Source organism: Coregonus clupeaformis, unplaced genomic scaffold, assembly GCF_020615455.1.
Source record: "Coregonus clupeaformis isolate EN_2021a unplaced genomic scaffold, ASM2061545v1 scaf0231, whole genome shotgun sequence".
Lineage (NCBI taxonomy): Eukaryota > Metazoa > Chordata > Actinopteri > Salmoniformes > Salmonidae > Coregonus > Coregonus clupeaformis.
Window position 1 is genome coordinate 82,168 of NW_025533686.1, and position 18,585 is coordinate 100,752.

Here is an 18,585-nt window from a genome sequence, read left to right on the forward strand (position 1 = left end):
AATTACTTTAAAATCATACAATGTGATTTTCTGGATTTCTGTTTTAGATTCCGTCTCTCACAGTTGAAGTGTACCTATGATAAAAATTATAGACGTCTAAATGCTTTGTAAGTAGGAAAACCTGCAAAATCGGCAGTGTATCAAATACTTCTTCTCCCCACTGTATATACCCCAAGGAAGTGTATGTCTGCACATGCTTTTGTAGCCTAGTCCCTTATTATATGTACTGTAGCCAACTCTTCCATGGTTGTCAAGCCTTAAGTGTGTATGAGGCATGTGAAATATAGAATAGATGGCAACAGCACACACATGGGACTGAGTTAATTACTGTGCACTTATGAACTTGTCTTTTCATTTGAAGATACAATATTTGAATTATTTCGAAGATACTCCCATTGGGATCCAATGAAAAGAAAGAGTGTGCAGTGGCTCAATAACAAAAGACCAAACAGACGGAAATTACTGCTGATACGTTAAGTAGGTTAACGAAGGACAGAAATGCCCGCCCGCACTAAACAATACCAGACAAAAACAGATTGCGCTTATTACAAAATAATTAAACCAAATCACGTGATGCCAATTTATGCGAATCAATTTCCATTCCAAATTGATATTTGCTGCATTAAAGGTTTACGGGGGTGATCATGACGTGTGCATTTTATGTTTCAAATGGTTAAATAATTAGGGCGATTCAATAGGTCCACAGCTGGATGTTCAAACCAGTCTTCTATTTCCATGGAGGGAGTGTGGCGTTCCAGCTGGGAATAGAAGAAGATAACATTCTCGCTAATTAGGAAAAGCTGCTTATTCGGTTATTCTCTTGAACAGTCCAATCACTAGGCTATGAAAGCAACAGAGGGAGTATTATGTTTATAACAAGAACATACTGTATTCCGCATTAAAATCCCATTTCAATATGAGCTGGAGCAGCTCTCGGACAAGTCCATCCACTGCTGTAGAATGTCATTAATGGAGTGTGCCGACGGTTGGACTCCTCAGCTGAGCTAACTTTGTAATTTAATGTTAGAGAGAGCTCCTTGGAGTCCTCTGATAGATTACGCCCTCATTTGCCAAGCTCAGGACTTTTATAAATTCAATTCGTCAAAATTGCTTATAAGACGGGAATCAGTTTTAAATGTTTTTGTGTGTGTGTGTGTGTACTGAACCATGTAAAATATTTTCAAGCAATTGCCTAATGGGGATAATAACCATGTAGCTTTTATTTACCACAGAAAGGGGAGATTTATAAGAATTATGACTGAAAACACTATATATAATGTATACTGTATGTGTTTAAGTACTATCTATCCAGATGTAATGTACAGTGCATTCGGAAAGTATTCAGACCCCTTGACTTTTTCCACATTTTGTTACGTTACTGCCTTATTCGAAACTCCCCAAATACAGGTGTGCCAAGCTTGTAGCGTCATACCCAAGAAGACTCAAGGCTGTAATAGCTGCCAAAGGTGCTTCAACAAAGTACTGAGTAAAGGGTCTGAATACTTATGTAAATGTCATATTTCAGTTTTTTATTATTTATATATTAGCAAAAAGTTCTAAAAACCTGTTTTTGTTTTGTCATTAGTGGGGAAAAAAAACAATTTAATACATTTTAGAATAAGGCTGTAAATGTGGAAAAAGGCAAGGGGTCTGAATACTTTCCGAATGCACGTATGTTAAATGTGTGTACAATGTACACAAAAAATATTATTTTTGTCCTCGAATATGCAGTTAAAACAATAACCAAATGTCATCCCTGCCACTGTTTTGATAAAAAGCTGGGGGACGGGGCTGGAGAAATGTAACCACCGCCAAATTCATAGACCGAGCTATGGATGAAATAAATTACCATCCATGATATCAAAATTATGTTTTGAGTCTATACAGGGTTTGTTTACCTTAACATTGTTTACAAACATTGGAGTAAAATAAGCTTTTATTTTGGGTTCTGATGGGGATGCTAGTGCAATACAAATGTCCTAATAGAGACAAATCTCCAGATGAAACAAGCCAAACAAAACATTTTCTGAGGTTATTTTTTTCTCCCAGAACCTCTTCCGTGATCAAAACGAGCGCCCTGACACCAAACGTATGTTTTTTCCTCTTAACCATTCCCAACTGGGAGCTGCCATTGAAATTCATGAAAGGGATTTGTTTTTTTCTTTGCACTAATCAAAACCAACAAACTGAGAGATGTAGAGAAGAAGTCCAGGACAAGGGGCATTTAGTGGGGAAGGGAAGTGTAGATAACCAGGTCTGTTGTATTCGCCTTGAAGTCAAAATATGATGGCGTCAATGCTTTGTGTCCCTTGGAAAGCACAAGGACGCCGGGGTTTCTAACTCTAGCCAAGTGTTTTTGTTTCCAACTGTATGGCACTATTTGAGTTTGTGGTGCTGTATTGTAACAGTTTTCAGCCTAAATTGGTGTCATCCAAGGTATTTTGCTATCCAGGAGGAGTGTTTACTGTAGTTCAATGGCAACGCCAAAATTTGAGCAATCTTTAGACTATTCCAATACTCCGATTTGATCATTTAACCACTCGCTGTTACAGGCAGACAGTATACAGACAGTATACACAACTGGACTGTTGCTGCTGCAGCCGAACACAGCCAAGCGGAGAAAGTAAACCCAAAGCTCATTCTCATTGCAGTCGCAGCGCGAGGTTCAATCTCTCAGCCCCACAATCACCATCACACACTGTTCCAGTGCACTGCACCATCCTCTTGCCTCGGGCCATTCAGTGTGGGCCCAGTTATTACAAGGCTTTTCCAGGGTGACAGAAATAAAGAATGAAATAGGTATCCATCAACAGGATGGAGGAGGGGAGGGGGGAGGACTGAGGAGGAGAGGGAGGACGGAGGAGGGAGAAGGGAGGACGCACGGACGAGAGAGAGGACGGACAAGGGGAGGAGAGGGAGGACGGACGAGGAGAGGGAGGACGGACGAGGGGAGGACGGACGAGAGAGAGGGAGGACGGACGAGGAGATGGAGGACGGAGGAGGAGAGAGAGGACGGAAGCGGAGAAGGAGGAGGGTGGATTGATGATATTCTGGCCCTGTCTGGAGCTCTCGTTGTAGTCATGACCTAGCTCAGCAGCCACCCGCCGCTTCGCCCCGCTTCATGATAGATAGATGACTCAGGGGCTTCTGCCGGATAAGGAGGGATCCCTGGTATCTCACACCACCACAGTACCTGAATGGCAATGTTTGTCCACTCGACCAGACTGCTTCCCAAATGGCACCCTTTACCTATTTAGTGTACTACTTTGGACCAGGGCCCATAGAGAATAGGGTGCCATTTGGGACGCTGACCAGGAACTAACAGTAGTGGCCCCAGATGCATTAATAAAGTCTCCCCAAAAAGGAGTATATGCATGATGGAAATTGGGAATCAACGCAGTAACCGAGAATGAAGTCTGTTTGGAAATTGCTTTGTACTAGAGCTACATGGAAGTGTATTGATTTTTCAGGAGGTTTATTTGTATCCCATTGACAGACCTACTAGCACAAATCTATAACTGACCCTTACCTTAACCCTCAACTTAACCAACCCCCTAACCTTAACCCTAACCGTAAGCTAATTTGAACCAACTAAAATGTTATATTGAGTCACTTCAACATTGTGCCTTGGTGTCCGTTATTTTGTTATGTACATTTCTGTTTTAATTGTATTCAGCAAATCAAATATCAAAAATAATTTTACTCAATGGTGTTTTGAAATACTTTTTACTCCCAAACATATGCTTTTGCCAAATTGCCACAATGCCATGGATTCATTGAAGTAAAATAATGTCAACATCAATATTCACTCCAGTTATATCTTTGAAAGCTTAAACCTAATACGTTAATCTCAAAATGCTCATTGTTCATGGCATCTGTGATAATGCTTAAATGCAAAGGAACACATGCTCCAGCATTTGTGCCAGATGTGGTTTTCATAGCTCATTGTGAGTTCAAAAGAAAGCCGATTCTGATGGGTTGAATCAAAGTGAGACTGTCAAAATGCATTATCTTCACTGCTTTCAATAGAAGTAATGCAGTGTCATGGTCTCTTATAGAACCCCCAGCTATACGTATGGTTTATCCCTCTCTTGTGTTTGTTTTTCATCAAAGAGGATAATACATCAAAGCTGGCACATATGATACATTCTATATTTTGGTTTGGAGTCTGATTATCAGTGAAAAATCTCTTAATACAGGGAAAAGAAGTGAGTGCTACTGACGTGCAACAGTTATACTGTACACTCCCCCTGAAAGCAAATCCATTCATTTGTCCTTTACCTGTGCTCCCCTCTCTCTTGTAATAATCATGTAAGTAACCCTACCATGACACTGTCTCCTTGGAGAAATTGGATTCAGAGTGTGGCCCCTCAATCTCATACTGTATGAACTGACATTGGCTGCAACCCAACTTGGATTGATACACCTCCTTCCCACTTCCTTCCTGCACTTTCTCTCTATCTCCCTCGCTCCCTCTCTCTCTCTCTGTCCCCCCCTCGCTCTCTTGTTCTCCCCCCCTCTCTGTCTCCCTCCCCCCCTCTCTCTCTGTCTCCCTCCCCCCTCTCTCTCTCTTGCTCTCTTGCTCCCCCCCTCACTCTGTATTGAGTTCTCTCTCTTCATCTACAACCGGAATCTGCCTGCGGCATAAGTGTGGTGCTCCTTTGCTTTTCAAAGACACAGTGAGTGTATGGGAGCCTCGGCAGCAGGCCCCTCCTGAGATATGCCAGCCCCCTCCCACGCCCACCTCTCTGCTCTCTTTCTGCTCTGTGTGGTCTCCTGAGGGTCCTCTATTTCTAAGTCCGCGTCAGTGACTGGGGATATGGTGTGCAGGAGGCTGTTATCTTTGTGGTATCTCGTCTCTCAATGAGTATTAAGGATTTTCAAGCAGCGGATTGCATTTCAACAGTGTTTATTTGTTTGATTTCCCCGTAAGTACAACCTATCTTATATTTCATACAAACACAGTTCATTTCAGTATTTCTCACACAAGTATTCTGTGTTCATAGTTGCACAGTAATGCCTGCAGTAGATAGGCAACTCTGCCTCGGCTGAGCCAACATGGCCCGACGGCCTTCCTCTCTTTTTTCTCCACACAGGAAGTGGAAGTCCTGCTGGTGCCCTCTGCCGTACGTCGCTGTGTTTTCACTGGCTTTACCGGCACAGTGGGTGACGGGCACACAGGCCCGTATCGATAATGTGCGGGGCCACGGCCGTGCCCAGCCGAGGTGGGATTTGCCTCCTCTGTGACTGTAGATAGCAGCTAGCTACTTTCCCCCAACGACACATATTTTACGGCAGGCATAAAATGGGCTGGGAACTATTGATTTTATATAAACACCTCCATCTTGACAATCATGGGCACTACAACGGCCTGGGTTGTACCGTAACAAGCCATACTTAACCCAGACACTTTAAAGTGCGTTAGATTTACTCACACTGGTCTTTTCTCTGCAAATCACTTTGTTGGTTATGGTAACTCCTTGTTGACCCTTTACGTATAGATACTTGTGAAGTATGTGTTATTGTTACAGTTTGTCTATTTAGTGTTGCCTGTACAGTGTTCACAATAGTTGAACACGAGGTCAGTCAGTCAATTTCTGTCCTCTCTGACCCCTCAGTTAATGGTCAGCCAGGAGCACTGTCTTGATAATCTGCCATAACTCTGTTGAAAGATACCCAAACTGCTAGAGGGCATATTGTTCACGCGGTGTATGGTATGGATTCAGATTGCTCTATAGACAGTGTGGTATCATATACAGAAATGCAAGTTAGTTTTGAATTTCAGATTTTCTGAACAGAAAGATAAAAGGGAAAGACACAGTCAATACTTAACCGCTAATTGCTAGGTAGGCTACATAACATTCCTAAGAACATAACATTCCAACTTTTTTCAAACGGCTGCACAGATGAGGTCTAGCGCTCCAAATGCGTTTTTTTATGAAACAGATACTTAGCTCCCTGATGCAGTCTGAATTTGACGTTGCAGTAGTGATGAAAGAGTTAACAGAGCGAGAGGCTAACGAGAATGACAAAAGACAGAGCGAGAGAAAGCGAGACGAGGGAGAGACACTAGAGAATGAGCAGGGCACAAGAGAAACGAGAGAAACAAGAAAGACTAGGAAAAAAGGGAGAGAAGGACGAGGCTTTCTGGGCACCTGTGCGTTGTGGGGTCTGTCTGACACCTGTGCGTTGTGGGGTCTGTCTGACACCTGTGCGTTCCGAGGGTTCTCCTGACACCGCGTCAGGTGATCTGAGATCCTCCATGACTGCTCTTGTTAATGGCTCCTACCAGGTGGGAGTCACATGTCTGTTCAAACCCAGCAAAGTGAATACATGTGCATGCCATTACTGTCACCCACAACACCTGGGGAGAGCTTTCCTTGGTGTGATTTCTTTTTAAAGATCCATTTAGAAATCAAGTATGTCCTTTGTACTTGATGTTAAGTTCTGTGCATGAAGGAATAAGCATTCTCCCTCAAGCTTAACTCAAATAGGAAAAATAACTTTTTATTTTTTTCTGACATTGTTTGATTTGCTTTATTGATGTGACAGTGAGGTGAACAGAAACATGAATACAGAGCAGAGCAGTGATGGCTAAAGCGGAATACTACAAAGGCACTTAAGCTAATCAATTAGTCATGTTTTCCACAACAAAATGTCAGTTTACAGAATGGTGACGAGTGTGGAGGCTGTTTTAAGTTTTGGGTCAACGTGTTTAAGGAAAGGATAGAGTGAGGAATACAACAGAAATAGGCAGCTAAAAATGGATCTGTAGATGTAGACTTTTCAAAATAGTGTGTATATATATATATATTTTATTTTTTTCAGTTTTCAAAAAGACAGACAATAACAGTTGAAGACATTAAATATCCCCCCACCCCTCAATCCCCTTGAAACAAATGACAGATAAACATGGAAAAGTATTTTCATTGTTTCTAACATATGATGTAGTTATGACCCAAGCATGTCAAAACAAGTCAGCTCATTAAATGATTGATCTGGATATTTTTATCGTTGCTGTACACTGCTGCTGATGAGACATTGTGCATGTTCTGGGTTAGTCTCCAATTGATTCAGACTTAAACCTTTCCTTCAGTCAGAATCCTTAAACAAAAGGGTTCATTGGTTCTTTAAGCAGCTGGCTAGTCAATCAGTTCCTGAATCATTGTTGCTTGGAGTCGTAGGAGCTTGCAGTTGAGCTTGACTTAGAATAACATCACTTCTTTGTGATGTAGTCAATAGCTAGGTTTCCATTCAATTGGCGACAGATTTTAATGTGAATATTCTAAAATCTGCATAAAGTAAATATGCACATTTTCCCACCAGTGGTGTGTTTCCATCAAACTGACTTATGTGTGATGACATAGTGCACACAAAATGTTATTTTGTGTTTCCATCGCATTTTCAACTCTACCGATAGTTTTGTCACAAAAACTGTTGCGTTAAATAGCAAATGTGCCTACTCTGGTCTTGGCACGTGCACTGTAGCCAACAGCTGCCAGATACAGTGCGGGTAGGCTGTGTGGGGAGGCAAGTCTACATGATGAGATTATTATGAATATTTTTATTTGTCAAATGGCAGTCAAGCATCGATCATCATGTCACCAGAATAAGACCCTCGATATTTATTGGAAAGGAGCATCAAGATCACAGTGCACTTTCACCACCCTGTGAAGTTCATCATAACTTATTTCATCTGTAGCCTAATGAACTGCATGGTTTTTCAAGTCGTAGTTGGAGGACCACACACAATGTCATCGCGTGACTCCCAAGTTTACTTCGATTTGATGGTTGTTATATCAACATTTGTGCATAAAGGTGTTTCCACCTCCATTTCTCGCATTATTAATTTTACCGACACAAAAAGATCTCACCATATCAAACGAACAAATGATCTGTCGCCATTTATGAAATTGTACTGAAACTTTCTGTTTCCATCACAGCTGTCGTGTTTTTTTTTTTTTTATACGGTATGACTTTACTCGCATAAAAACTGTGGATAGAAACGTGGTTAAGAAGTCAATTATATTCCTGAGTGTAGTTACAGATATAGGATCTTAATTTGATCATCCTTTTGTTGCAGGAAATTTCCTGCACAGCAGGAAATGCAAACTTGTAGTGTTGAAGGTTTAAAAAGGCTTCTAAAGTTTGTAATTTCCACTTTAAAATGTCAGACTTGATTTGTCCTAACTAAAAATGTATCAACCCCTACAAAAATGTCCATTCATTATCATCCACACAATAATTCACATTTCCTGTTAATGCAGTATTATTTTTCTGCTGTGAGAAATGTCTAATTTAGATCCTATATCTGTATGGTCATTATCGATGCTCTTATCCGAAGTGACTTACAGTTATCAAATGTATTCGATGCCTGTGGTCCATGTTGGTATCCTCTGTAGGTCAATTGGTAGTGGGTTCGATCCCCGGGACCACCCATACGTAAAATGTATGCACACATGACTGTAAGTCGCTTTGGATAAAAGCGTCTGCTAAATGGCATATTATTATTATATTATAAATACACAGCCCTGATCTGGCCAGCACCCTTCTCCAAACTATATGAATACTGAACCATTTAGCATTTTATAACCAATATTTTTGTTCATACATACAGTACCAGTCAAAAATCTGGACACACCTACTCATTCCAGGGTTTTTCTTTATTTTTACTATTTTCTACATTGTAAAATAATAGTGAAGATATCAAAACTATGAAATAACACAAATGGAATCATGTAGTAACCAAAAAAGTGTTTTATATTTTAGATTCTTCAAAGTAGCCATCCTTTCCCTTGATGTCAGCTTTGCACACTCTTGGCATTCTCTCAACCAGCTTCATGAGGTAGTCACCTGGAATGCATTTAAATTAACAGGTGTGCCTTGTTAGAAGTTAATTTGTGGAACTTCTTTCCTTCTTAATAAGTTTGAGCCAATCAGTTGTGTTGTGACAAGGTAGCACCCCTACCTTGTCACAGCACAGAAGATAGCCCTATTTGGTAAAAGACCAAGTCCATATTATGGCAAGAACAGCTCAAATAAGCAAAGAGAAACGACAGTCCATCCTTACTTTAAGACACGAAGGTCAGTCAATCCTAAAATAAATTTCAATGTTTCTTCAAGTGCAGTCGCAATAACCATCAAGCGCTATGATGAAACTGGCTCTCATGAGGACCGCCACAGGAAAGGAAGACCCAGAGTTACCTCTGCAGCAGAGGATAAGTTCATTAGAGCACCTCAAATTGCAGCCCAAATAAATGCTTCACAGAGTTCCAGTAACAGACACAGAGGAGACTGCGTGAATCAGGCCTTCATGGTCGAATTGCTGCAAAGAAACCACTATTAAAGGACACCAATAAGAAGAAGAGACTTGCTTGGGCCAAGAAACACGAGGAATGGACATTAGACCGGTGGAAATATGTCTAATGAGTCCAAATTTGAGATTTTTGGTTCCAGCCGCCGTGTCTTTGTGAGATGCATAGTAGGTGAACGGATTATCTCCGCATGTGTGGTTCCCACCGTGAAGCATGGAGCAGGAGGTGTGATGGTGTGGGGGTGCTTTGCTGGTGACACTGTCACTGACTTATTTAGAATTCAAGGCACACTTAACCAGCATGGCTATTACAGCATTCTGCAGCGATACGCCATCCCATCTGGTTTGTGCTTAGTGGGACTATCATTTGTTTTTCAACAGGACAATGACCCAAAACACACCTCCAGGTGGTGTAAGGGCTATTTGACCAAGAAGGAGAGTGATGGAGTGCTGCATCAGATGACCTGGGCTCCACAATCATCCGACCTCAACCCAATTGAGATAGTTTGGGATGAGTCGGACCACAGAGTGAAGGAAAAGCAGCCAACAAGTGCGCAGCATATGTGGGAACTCCTTCAAGCCTGTTGGAAAAGCATTCCAGGTGAAGCTGGTTGAGAGAATGAGAGAATGCCAAGAGTGTGCAACGCTGTCATCAAGGCAAAGGGTGGCTACTTTGAAAAATCTCAAATCTCAAATATATTTTGATTTGTTTAACACTTTTTTGGTTACTACATGATTCCATATGTGTTATTTCATAGTTTTGATGTCTTAACTAATATTCTACAATGTAGAAAATAGTAAAAATAAAGAAAAATCCTTGAAGGAGCAGGTGTGTCCAAACGTTTGACTGGTACTGTATTTCACCCCCACCTGGATAAAAAATGCATACAACCTGAGTTATTTAATTCCTGCTTCATGTGAAGGTGAGGCTGCAGAGTCCTTGAACTTGACATGACTACAGTGCTACTTTGACCATTTCAACCATCCTGCCTCTTGATAAGTTGGTCGATAAGGTCGGTCTAAAAATCGGTGGGTGACTCCTTTTTCCAATGTGAAAACATGTACGATAAGTCTTGTTGAGACCAGTGGGGAGGAATTGTGCCATATTTTGATACAGGATAGCCGTGGCGCTCACCTCACCTCTTTGTTGTTATTCTATACCTCACATGGAACTATCATGGTCTAAGCACACCAAGACAGTCGTGAAGAGGGCACGACAAAGCCTATTCCCCCTCAGGAGACTAAAAAGATTTGGCATGGGTCCTCAGATCCTCAAAAAATTCTACAGCTGCACCATCGAGAGCATCCTGACTGGTTGCATCACCGCCTGGTATGGCAACTGCTTGGCCTCTGACCGCAAGGCACTACAGAGGGTAGTGCGTACGGCCCAGTACATCACTGGGGCAAAGCTCCCTGCCATCCAAGACCTCTATACCAGGCGGTGTCAGAGGAAGGCCCTCAAAATTGTCAAAGACTCCAGCCACCCTAGTCATAGACTGTTCTCTCTGCTACCGCACGGCAAGCGGTACCGGAGTGCCAAGTCTAGGTCCAAAAGACTTCTCAACAGCTTCTACCCACAAGCCATAAGACTCCTGAACAGCTAATCATGGCTACCCGGACTATTTGCACTGCCCCCCCACCCCATCCTTTTTACGCTGCTGCTACTCTGTTAAGTATTTATGCATAGTCACTTTAACTCTACCCACATGTACATATTACCTCAACTACCTCAACTAGCCGGTGCCCCCGCACATTGACTCTGCACCGTTACCCCCCTGTATATATAGCCTCCCTACTGTCACTTTATTTTACTTCTGCTCTTTGTTTTTCTCAACACTTTTTTTTTTGTTGTTGTTTTATTCTTACTTTTTTTGTTTAAAATAAACGCACTGTTGGTTAAGGGCTGTAAGTAAGCATTTCACTGTAATGTCTGCACTTGTTGTATTCGGCGCATGTGACCAATAAAATTTGATTTGATTTGATTTGTTGTTGTTGCTTACCTCACATATTCATGTTGTTATTGTTGTTTACCTGACACATTGTTGTTTACTTCACTTCTTGTTGTTGTTTTTGACCTCACATCTTGTTGTTGTTTACCTCCACAGGTGACCTGGCTTCGGAGGACGAGTACCTGGACATCCCCAGTATCTCCAGACAGAGAGCGGGGACATACGAGTGCACTGCCGTCAACGACATCGCCACAGATGTCAGGACTGTGGAGATCACAGTCAACTGTGAGTTCAATGTCAACCCAGTCCTGGTGTTTATTTACTAGGATCCAAACGGAAGCAATGGGCCAAATCGGGGAGGGACTAACACTGAACTTGTCCATTAAGAGAGACTTGATTTTGTTGCAAAACTTTTTCCTTTGCAAATCGGTTTGCTACAGTGTGCAATAGGCATTCCATTCCCTCGCAGACAGATTCACTGAGTCAATGGTCTCATGACTAGGAATTTAATATAGACTGATGGATGAAGCTCAGTTTGGGTTCATCTTAACTTTGTTCCAGTTCTCCAGAAAAAGTTGTAGGGTTCCATTCACGTGAAATCAGTTTTGATTTGGGTTTAGCTTTATTGTTGTTGCACTTCACCAGAAAAAGTTGCAAAATAATTTGTGCATGCTATACATCATGTCTTATTGGCTGACTATGTGTGACTATTTGATGTTGCCATACATTGGACATTTTATTCATTTTTAAAAGACAGGGATCGTTGATCCTATTCTAACCCCCTTGTAATCATTACAACATTAACTGTGCTATGCTTGGAATGCAGCCCATATGCGCTGAAGTACCAGTTCAATTTACAAATGTGTTCTCCAAAGAAGAATGGCTTTCAACTTGATTACAGCAGTTCAGATAGAGGAACATCCTCTCTGGATGGACAAAATCCTCTCTCTGCTATTTACACACGACCCCTGCTTGATACTTTGACCCCGTCTTTGGCACGCTGATCCCATGAGTGCCCTCGTGTGCCCGTAGATGCCCCCAGTGTGTCAGAGGGCAGAGACGTTGGCGTGACCCTTGGCCAGAGAGGGGTGCTGGAGTGCGAGGCGGAGGCAGTGCCCGAGGCAGACTTCGAGTGGTACCGAGACGACAGAAGGTAAGCCATTGTGCATGTTTGCAAACATGTTGAATTGCTGCTTTTTCCAGCCTTTTAGATTTTCCTGGAAGTAGATTTTCAAGGAAGGTCATTAGATCATCAGCATGTCAAAGGTGAGAGAGCGAGAGAGTACGCTTGTAGAGTGTCCCTATGGTTAGAGACCCAAAGCCTAACGGCCGTATCATTTTGTGTAAAACATTGTACCATTGCACATGGTCAAGACCATGTCATTTCCCCAGCCATTGAACCTGTTTGGAAATGACAATAAATTATAACATGTAATTAAGATAACAATGACATAATATGTAGGCGTCATAGCGGTCATCTCAGGCTTCCCTGAACTTCTAGCTGCAGTGAGTTTCCCTACAAGGAAGTTGTGAGAAACACAAGAGTTGTGTGTATTGTTGTACTCACATGGCTGAGGCAGGTCTACACTGAGTGTACAAAACATTAGGAACACCTTCCTAATATTGAGGTGCACCCCTTTTTGCCCTCAGAACAGCCTCAATTCATTGGGGCATTGAGTTTACAAGGTGTCGAAAGTGTTCCACAGGGATGCTGGCCCATGTTGACTCCAATGCTTCCCACAGTTGTGTCAAATTGGCTAGATGTCCTTTGGGTGGTGGACCATTATTGATACACTTGGGAAACTGTTGAGTGTGAAAAACCCAGCAGCGTTGCAATTCTTGACACACCCGGCACCTACTACCAAACCCTGTTCAAAGGCACTGTCTTGCCCATTCAACCTCTTACTACCACACATCCACAATCCATGTCTCAAGGCTTAAAAATCCTTCATTAATCTGTCTCTTCCCCTTCATCTATGCTGATTTGAAGTGGATTTAACAAGTGACATCAATAAGGGATCATAGCTTTCACCTGGATACACCTGGTCAGTCTATGTCATGGAAAGAGCAGGTGTTCCTAATGTTTTGTACACTCTGTATATGTATTTTACATTTCTTAAATCAATTCCTTTATTCATTAATTGACTACCGAGGTGTCCATCCTCTCTCCTCAAGGATCTTCAATGGTTTTGACGGCATGGAGATCGAAGACGCCGGGCAGCTCTCCAAGTTGACCTTCTTCAATGTCTCTGAGGCAGACTACGGCAACTACACTTGCATCGCCATCAACAAACTGGGCAGCTCCAACACAAGCTTTGTCCTGTATGGTGAGTACATGATACCATGTGTTCCAGGTGCAACGAAATGAAAATGTTGTGTGTTGGTAACACTTTATAATATCTTTCACGAAAAGGCCATTATACATGTTTCTAAATACTTCATAAAAGTATTTTACCTGTTATAAAGGCTTACTATGAATGTTTACAAATAATGAAATACTTATTTATTAATAGTTTATAAATGTCTAAATGCCTGTTATCATAAAGTGTACTGAAAATGTCTACGACTCTCATTTCACTTTGAATGGAATTCTATTCTTTATGTGATTTATTTGATATAAATAACTGAGGACATTTCCATGCTTAACATCAGAGCCTCAAGCTGATTTAGTAATCTGTGCCTTCTAATGTAATCTAATGCAACATCATAATTATTTAGGTTAACAGCAACACCTTCCACATCACTGTATGCCTTTTAACACTGCACCCACGAAGCTAAAGACTAATTCACCAGCTTGACTTTCACGTTGTTCATGTTAAGGCAGCATTGTCTATGATTGTTTGCTTTTGTTTGTTTTTATATATTTTGCTCTGTTCTGTTCCGTTCTTTTGGTGTAGAGGTTATTGAGCCCACTAGCTCAACACTATTGCAAGGTTAGTACCGGTATTCGGCATGAGCATGCGTTTCGACACACTCTCAGATCTCTGATGCGCTAACAGCATTCTAACAATGCATGATAAACATTGCCATTTTCACATCGACAACAAACTGATTAGATGCAAATATCACTGGAGTAGCACTCAATGCTAATACTGAGGTGAGAGGAGGACTATGTTTCTGCCACTGAAAGGGGCCATATAGTGTTTGAGCACAGCCTGACAAAATGAGATTGTCAGGTAGTTACTGGGCTGCTCTGCAATCTTATGAAAACATTATTAGCTTTCAATTCCATGTATTAATATTGATAACAAGTTAAAAGGTATATCTGACAGGTGAACTTTCCGGGGAGAATTCTCCCAGGCTGATGAGGAGAAAGTATGTCACTCGAATCGTTGTGGAAATGGTAAATGAAGAGCTCTGACCTTTTAAACGTTTTGCTAACCGTGTTTTGTTCTTCTTTTCTCAACTGCCTAACCGCCTCACCATGTGGCATGGCTACATTTTCATTTTGCATGTGCTTCATCTGCTGTGTAAGTATCTATCTGTCCTACAACTATCATTTGTGTTGGATCATGTATGTGTTTTAACTGTTGTGACAACTTGTTATACAATTTGTCAGTCTAGTTGTTCATTTGTGTCTATATAGGAATCCCTAATTTCTAATTCCTTCTTCCCTCTAGTTAGTTATTAACGAATACTTGTAATAATGGTTACTACTATAGTGTAGCGCTATGTCTGACCTCTTAGCAATGAATATTAAAATGATTGATTTGATGTCAGCGTCATCATTGTTTGTATTAATTAGACACGTTTGGAATGTAAGTGAAACAGGATCCATTAACTGTGGGGCTCCTCTTCAGAGATGTATTAATTGCTTTGATTTGGATTGTTGGGGGAAAGCAGCACTATTATTGTAATTATCCATATGCAGGTTTAGGAATAATCTACTGTGGCAGCATAATTGGATAGATGTCCCAAAAAAAAGCCTGGTGAACTCCAAGAAATTGTATTAACGGTACTCTGCTTCAAAGTTTAAATTTTTTTTTTAAAGATCTCGTCCGTCTCTCTCTCATTAATGCCCCATGTGGTCCAATATTTATTTACAGTAGCGTCCGGAATTATTGGATCCCTTGATAAAGATGAGCAAAGACTGTATAAAATAAATAATACAAATACTGAGCTATTTTTGTTATTACAAATTATATTATTTTATATTAATACAATTGCTCAGAGAAAGAGGTTTTGTTTATTAACAAGTAATAAAAAATAATCTAAAAAAGATAGGTGTAAATGGATCTCTTTGGCCACACACACCAGTGGTGGGTTTGGCCTTCAAAACAGCAATGCATATGCAGAAATACCTGATCCCTACTGTAAAATATGGTGGTGGATCTAATACCACCATCAAAACTATTTTTTAAACTGCTATTGTGGTAAACATGTACTGTTATTAGTAGGAATACATTATATGCTATAGGATATTTTGAAACTCACAAGATTGTCTTAGTGAATAAGTAAGTGGTTTGACATTTTAATTGGACCAGCGTACAACTCCCCTATTGCTCCAGGCCCCACACCGTTAGCCCAGCCTCTGCTATCACGCTTCAATTTAGACTGAAAACTCACAGACCTCCTACCAGCCAAGAGAAAACAGGCCCGGGTCCTGCTCTTTCCTCCGCTGTCTATCAATGGTTATTGCTTGTCACCTTTCCCTCAGTTGATTAGCTTGTTTACAGCCTTAAGGCTTAAGGCTGACCCGGCCAGCCGGCTTGGCTGGACAAGGTTTCATAATATCATACAGTAAGATGATAATAAGAGTGGTGATAAGGGGGTCTCAAGTCAACAGGGCTTGCTGGTGATGAGAGGACGAGAACAGATGCTGTAGCAATGCTTATATGGCCGCCAAAGTGCCCCCACTTAAACATTCCATCAGCAGGGATCGGATTATTCCGTAGCATAGCAAAGTTAGGTACCCTAGCTGTGCCAGGGATAACTTGGACATCTCTATGCCGAGTAATAAGTAAACAGAATTGAGATGAATGACAATGTTCTCTTTTGAGGTGGGTATCTAATGGCACTAGCAGGCGTTTGGCCCGGGGGGTAGTTCATTATGTGCTGCGTGGCAATTACTGCAATCCAGTTGTTGCTTTTCTTTTTTGCCCAATCCCCCATGCCCCTGTTACCATTTTTCGAGTGCCTTCTTTCATATAATCTATCTTTTAGAGGAGTCAACCACTGTGTTAGAGTTGACTTCATCTATGTTACAAAAGACAACCTCTGAAACCTTTGCAATATGGGTAATGAATCCACTTTCAAACCTAACCTATTACCCCCAAAATGATTGATGAAAAAAATTTGATCAACACATGATGAATCAATAACCCGTAGAAGGTTAAAAGTACTGATACCTGTAGGTGACGTTAGGGGAGAGGGGGATATAGTTGTATATTTTTGTTCTACCACACAAATTTGGGAATATCTGTGAAACACACCTCTGCTTGAGCAGACAGCAAGTTAAGAGATTCTGTGGAGTGCCGGGGAGAAGGTATTAGAGCAGTGAATCACTTATCTGCAGATCAGAAGGTTCACACAAGTCGGCAAAACCAATCTTGAACACCACAAACTCATCCAAGTGTTTTGTTCCCTCTCCTCCGCCCTCGGCCACAACAGGACCTGGAGCAGTGCAGGATGGGAACAGCAGCTCAATGGGGACGCATGTACACACCTACACCTGTCTACTTCTGACCATCCTCCTTCAGTTTCTGCTCAGGTTTTGATGCAGTGGGCTTTCTGGCTTCCGAGGGGCAAGGTTGCGTGGTTTGTGTGTTTTCTCTCACCTGGAAACATAAATGTGATGCACATGCGTGCATGGGCTACCCTATTACATAATGTCAAGCCGCTAAAAAGTATTATGTAAATTATACGTTTTTCTTTGTTCATTTTAGGAGTTTTAAGGACATAACAACATTGTCACTTTTTTGGTTTTCGTTTCCCCTCCCATTATGGTATGATTCTTAAATGTTTCTATTCGGGTGTGGTTTGTCTGTTATTTACATTTTATTTATCTCAGTTTATACCGAGTGACAGTCATCTTAGCCCCAAGAGTCTTAGCCCCAAGAGTCTTAGCCCCAAGAGTCTTAGCCCCAAGAGTCTTAGCCCCAAGAGTCTTAAGTGTAAATCATAGTCCACAGACGCTAAGATGTGATAGTCCGGCGTCCCATTGTGATATAGCTGAGAATTCAAAAAGTATGAATGCCAATATTCCACAACACTGCTATGCGTATACGTTTTGGACTATGATAGACGCTTTAGCCCCAAGAGTCTTATCCCCAAGAGTTAAGTGTATGAGATGAATGAAACAAACACCTCAAACAGGCAGTGAAGCAGATGGACTGAAATTACTCTAGGACCTAAAAGCCTGTTATCATGTTTGTTTTTGGTGTAATTATAATTTAAAGCTATTTCTGATTCTGACACATTGACAAACCATAACAATGGAGAAATGGTATTTGACAAATGTTGTTCTTCCTCTCAGCATTGTAAATTGTGATATTTTCAGTTTGTGCTATGCTATCTATTTTAATTTTTTTTTCACATATTTTGAAAGGGGTAAATACAATATCAAAGTTGTAATTTTAATTATTTAGGCAAAGAGCCTGTTCTTCGACCCTTTTAGCTGGCACAAGTCTACACAAGGTGTGGTAAAGAATAATTACTTAACTAGTTATGTGTGGACATCTAACTTCAAGTAATGTAATCGCTCACAAATGTTATTAATGTCACAACAACTGGTGTTACCTTAAGGTACATTTACATGGGTCATTTGCACACGTTGGGGTCAATTCTGAAGTGTTCCCGTCTCAACTAAGCAGTGTAACTAAGAGGCTAAGGAGTAAGATCGTGTCCAATAGCAACTCTCTATGGATCACTCTAAGGGCAAATCCTAACTTGCACTTGAAGGGATACTTCGGGATTTTGGCAATGAAGCCCATTATCTACTTCCCCAGAGTCCGATGAACTCATGGATACCATTTTAATGGATCTGCATCCAGTATGAAGGAAGTTAAGGGGTAGTTTCACGATCCAATGCTAACTAGTGTTAGCGCAATGACTAGAAGTATATGGTATCTACTAGCATGCTAGCAGTTACCATAGACTTCCAGTCCATGTGCTAACACTAGTTAGCAATTGCACTAACGCCAGTTATCAACTTCCTTTAAACTGCACGCAGAGAAAATGGTATCCACAAGTTAATCTGACTTTGGGGAAGTAGATAAAGGGCCTCATTGCCAAAATCCTGAAGTATCCCTTTAAGTAAAATGTTCACTTTATGATGCATTGATGTCAATGGGAGACTAAGTGGAAATTGGACTGAGGAGGGAG

General features: G+C 41.2%; 1 protein-coding gene across 1 annotated transcript in view; it reads left to right on the forward strand.

Moving 5' to 3' along the window:
* Positions 1-18,221, forward strand: part of LOC121579309 (opioid-binding protein/cell adhesion molecule homolog) — a gene marked incomplete at its 5' end in the record, with an annotated part of 73,872 nt that extends 55,651 nt beyond the window's left edge. Inside the window, 5 exons of the mRNA XM_045214286.1 lie at positions 11,419-11,547; positions 12,295-12,415; positions 13,438-13,589; positions 14,160-14,195; positions 16,873-18,221. Of these exons, the coding sequence (XP_045070221.1) occupies positions 11,419-11,547; positions 12,295-12,415; positions 13,438-13,589; positions 14,160-14,195; positions 16,873-16,979 (545 nt within the window). The remainder of the gene's footprint in view (positions 1-11,418; positions 11,548-12,294; positions 12,416-13,437; positions 13,590-14,159; positions 14,196-16,872) is intronic.
* Between the last annotated feature and the right edge of the window lie 364 nt (positions 18,222-18,585).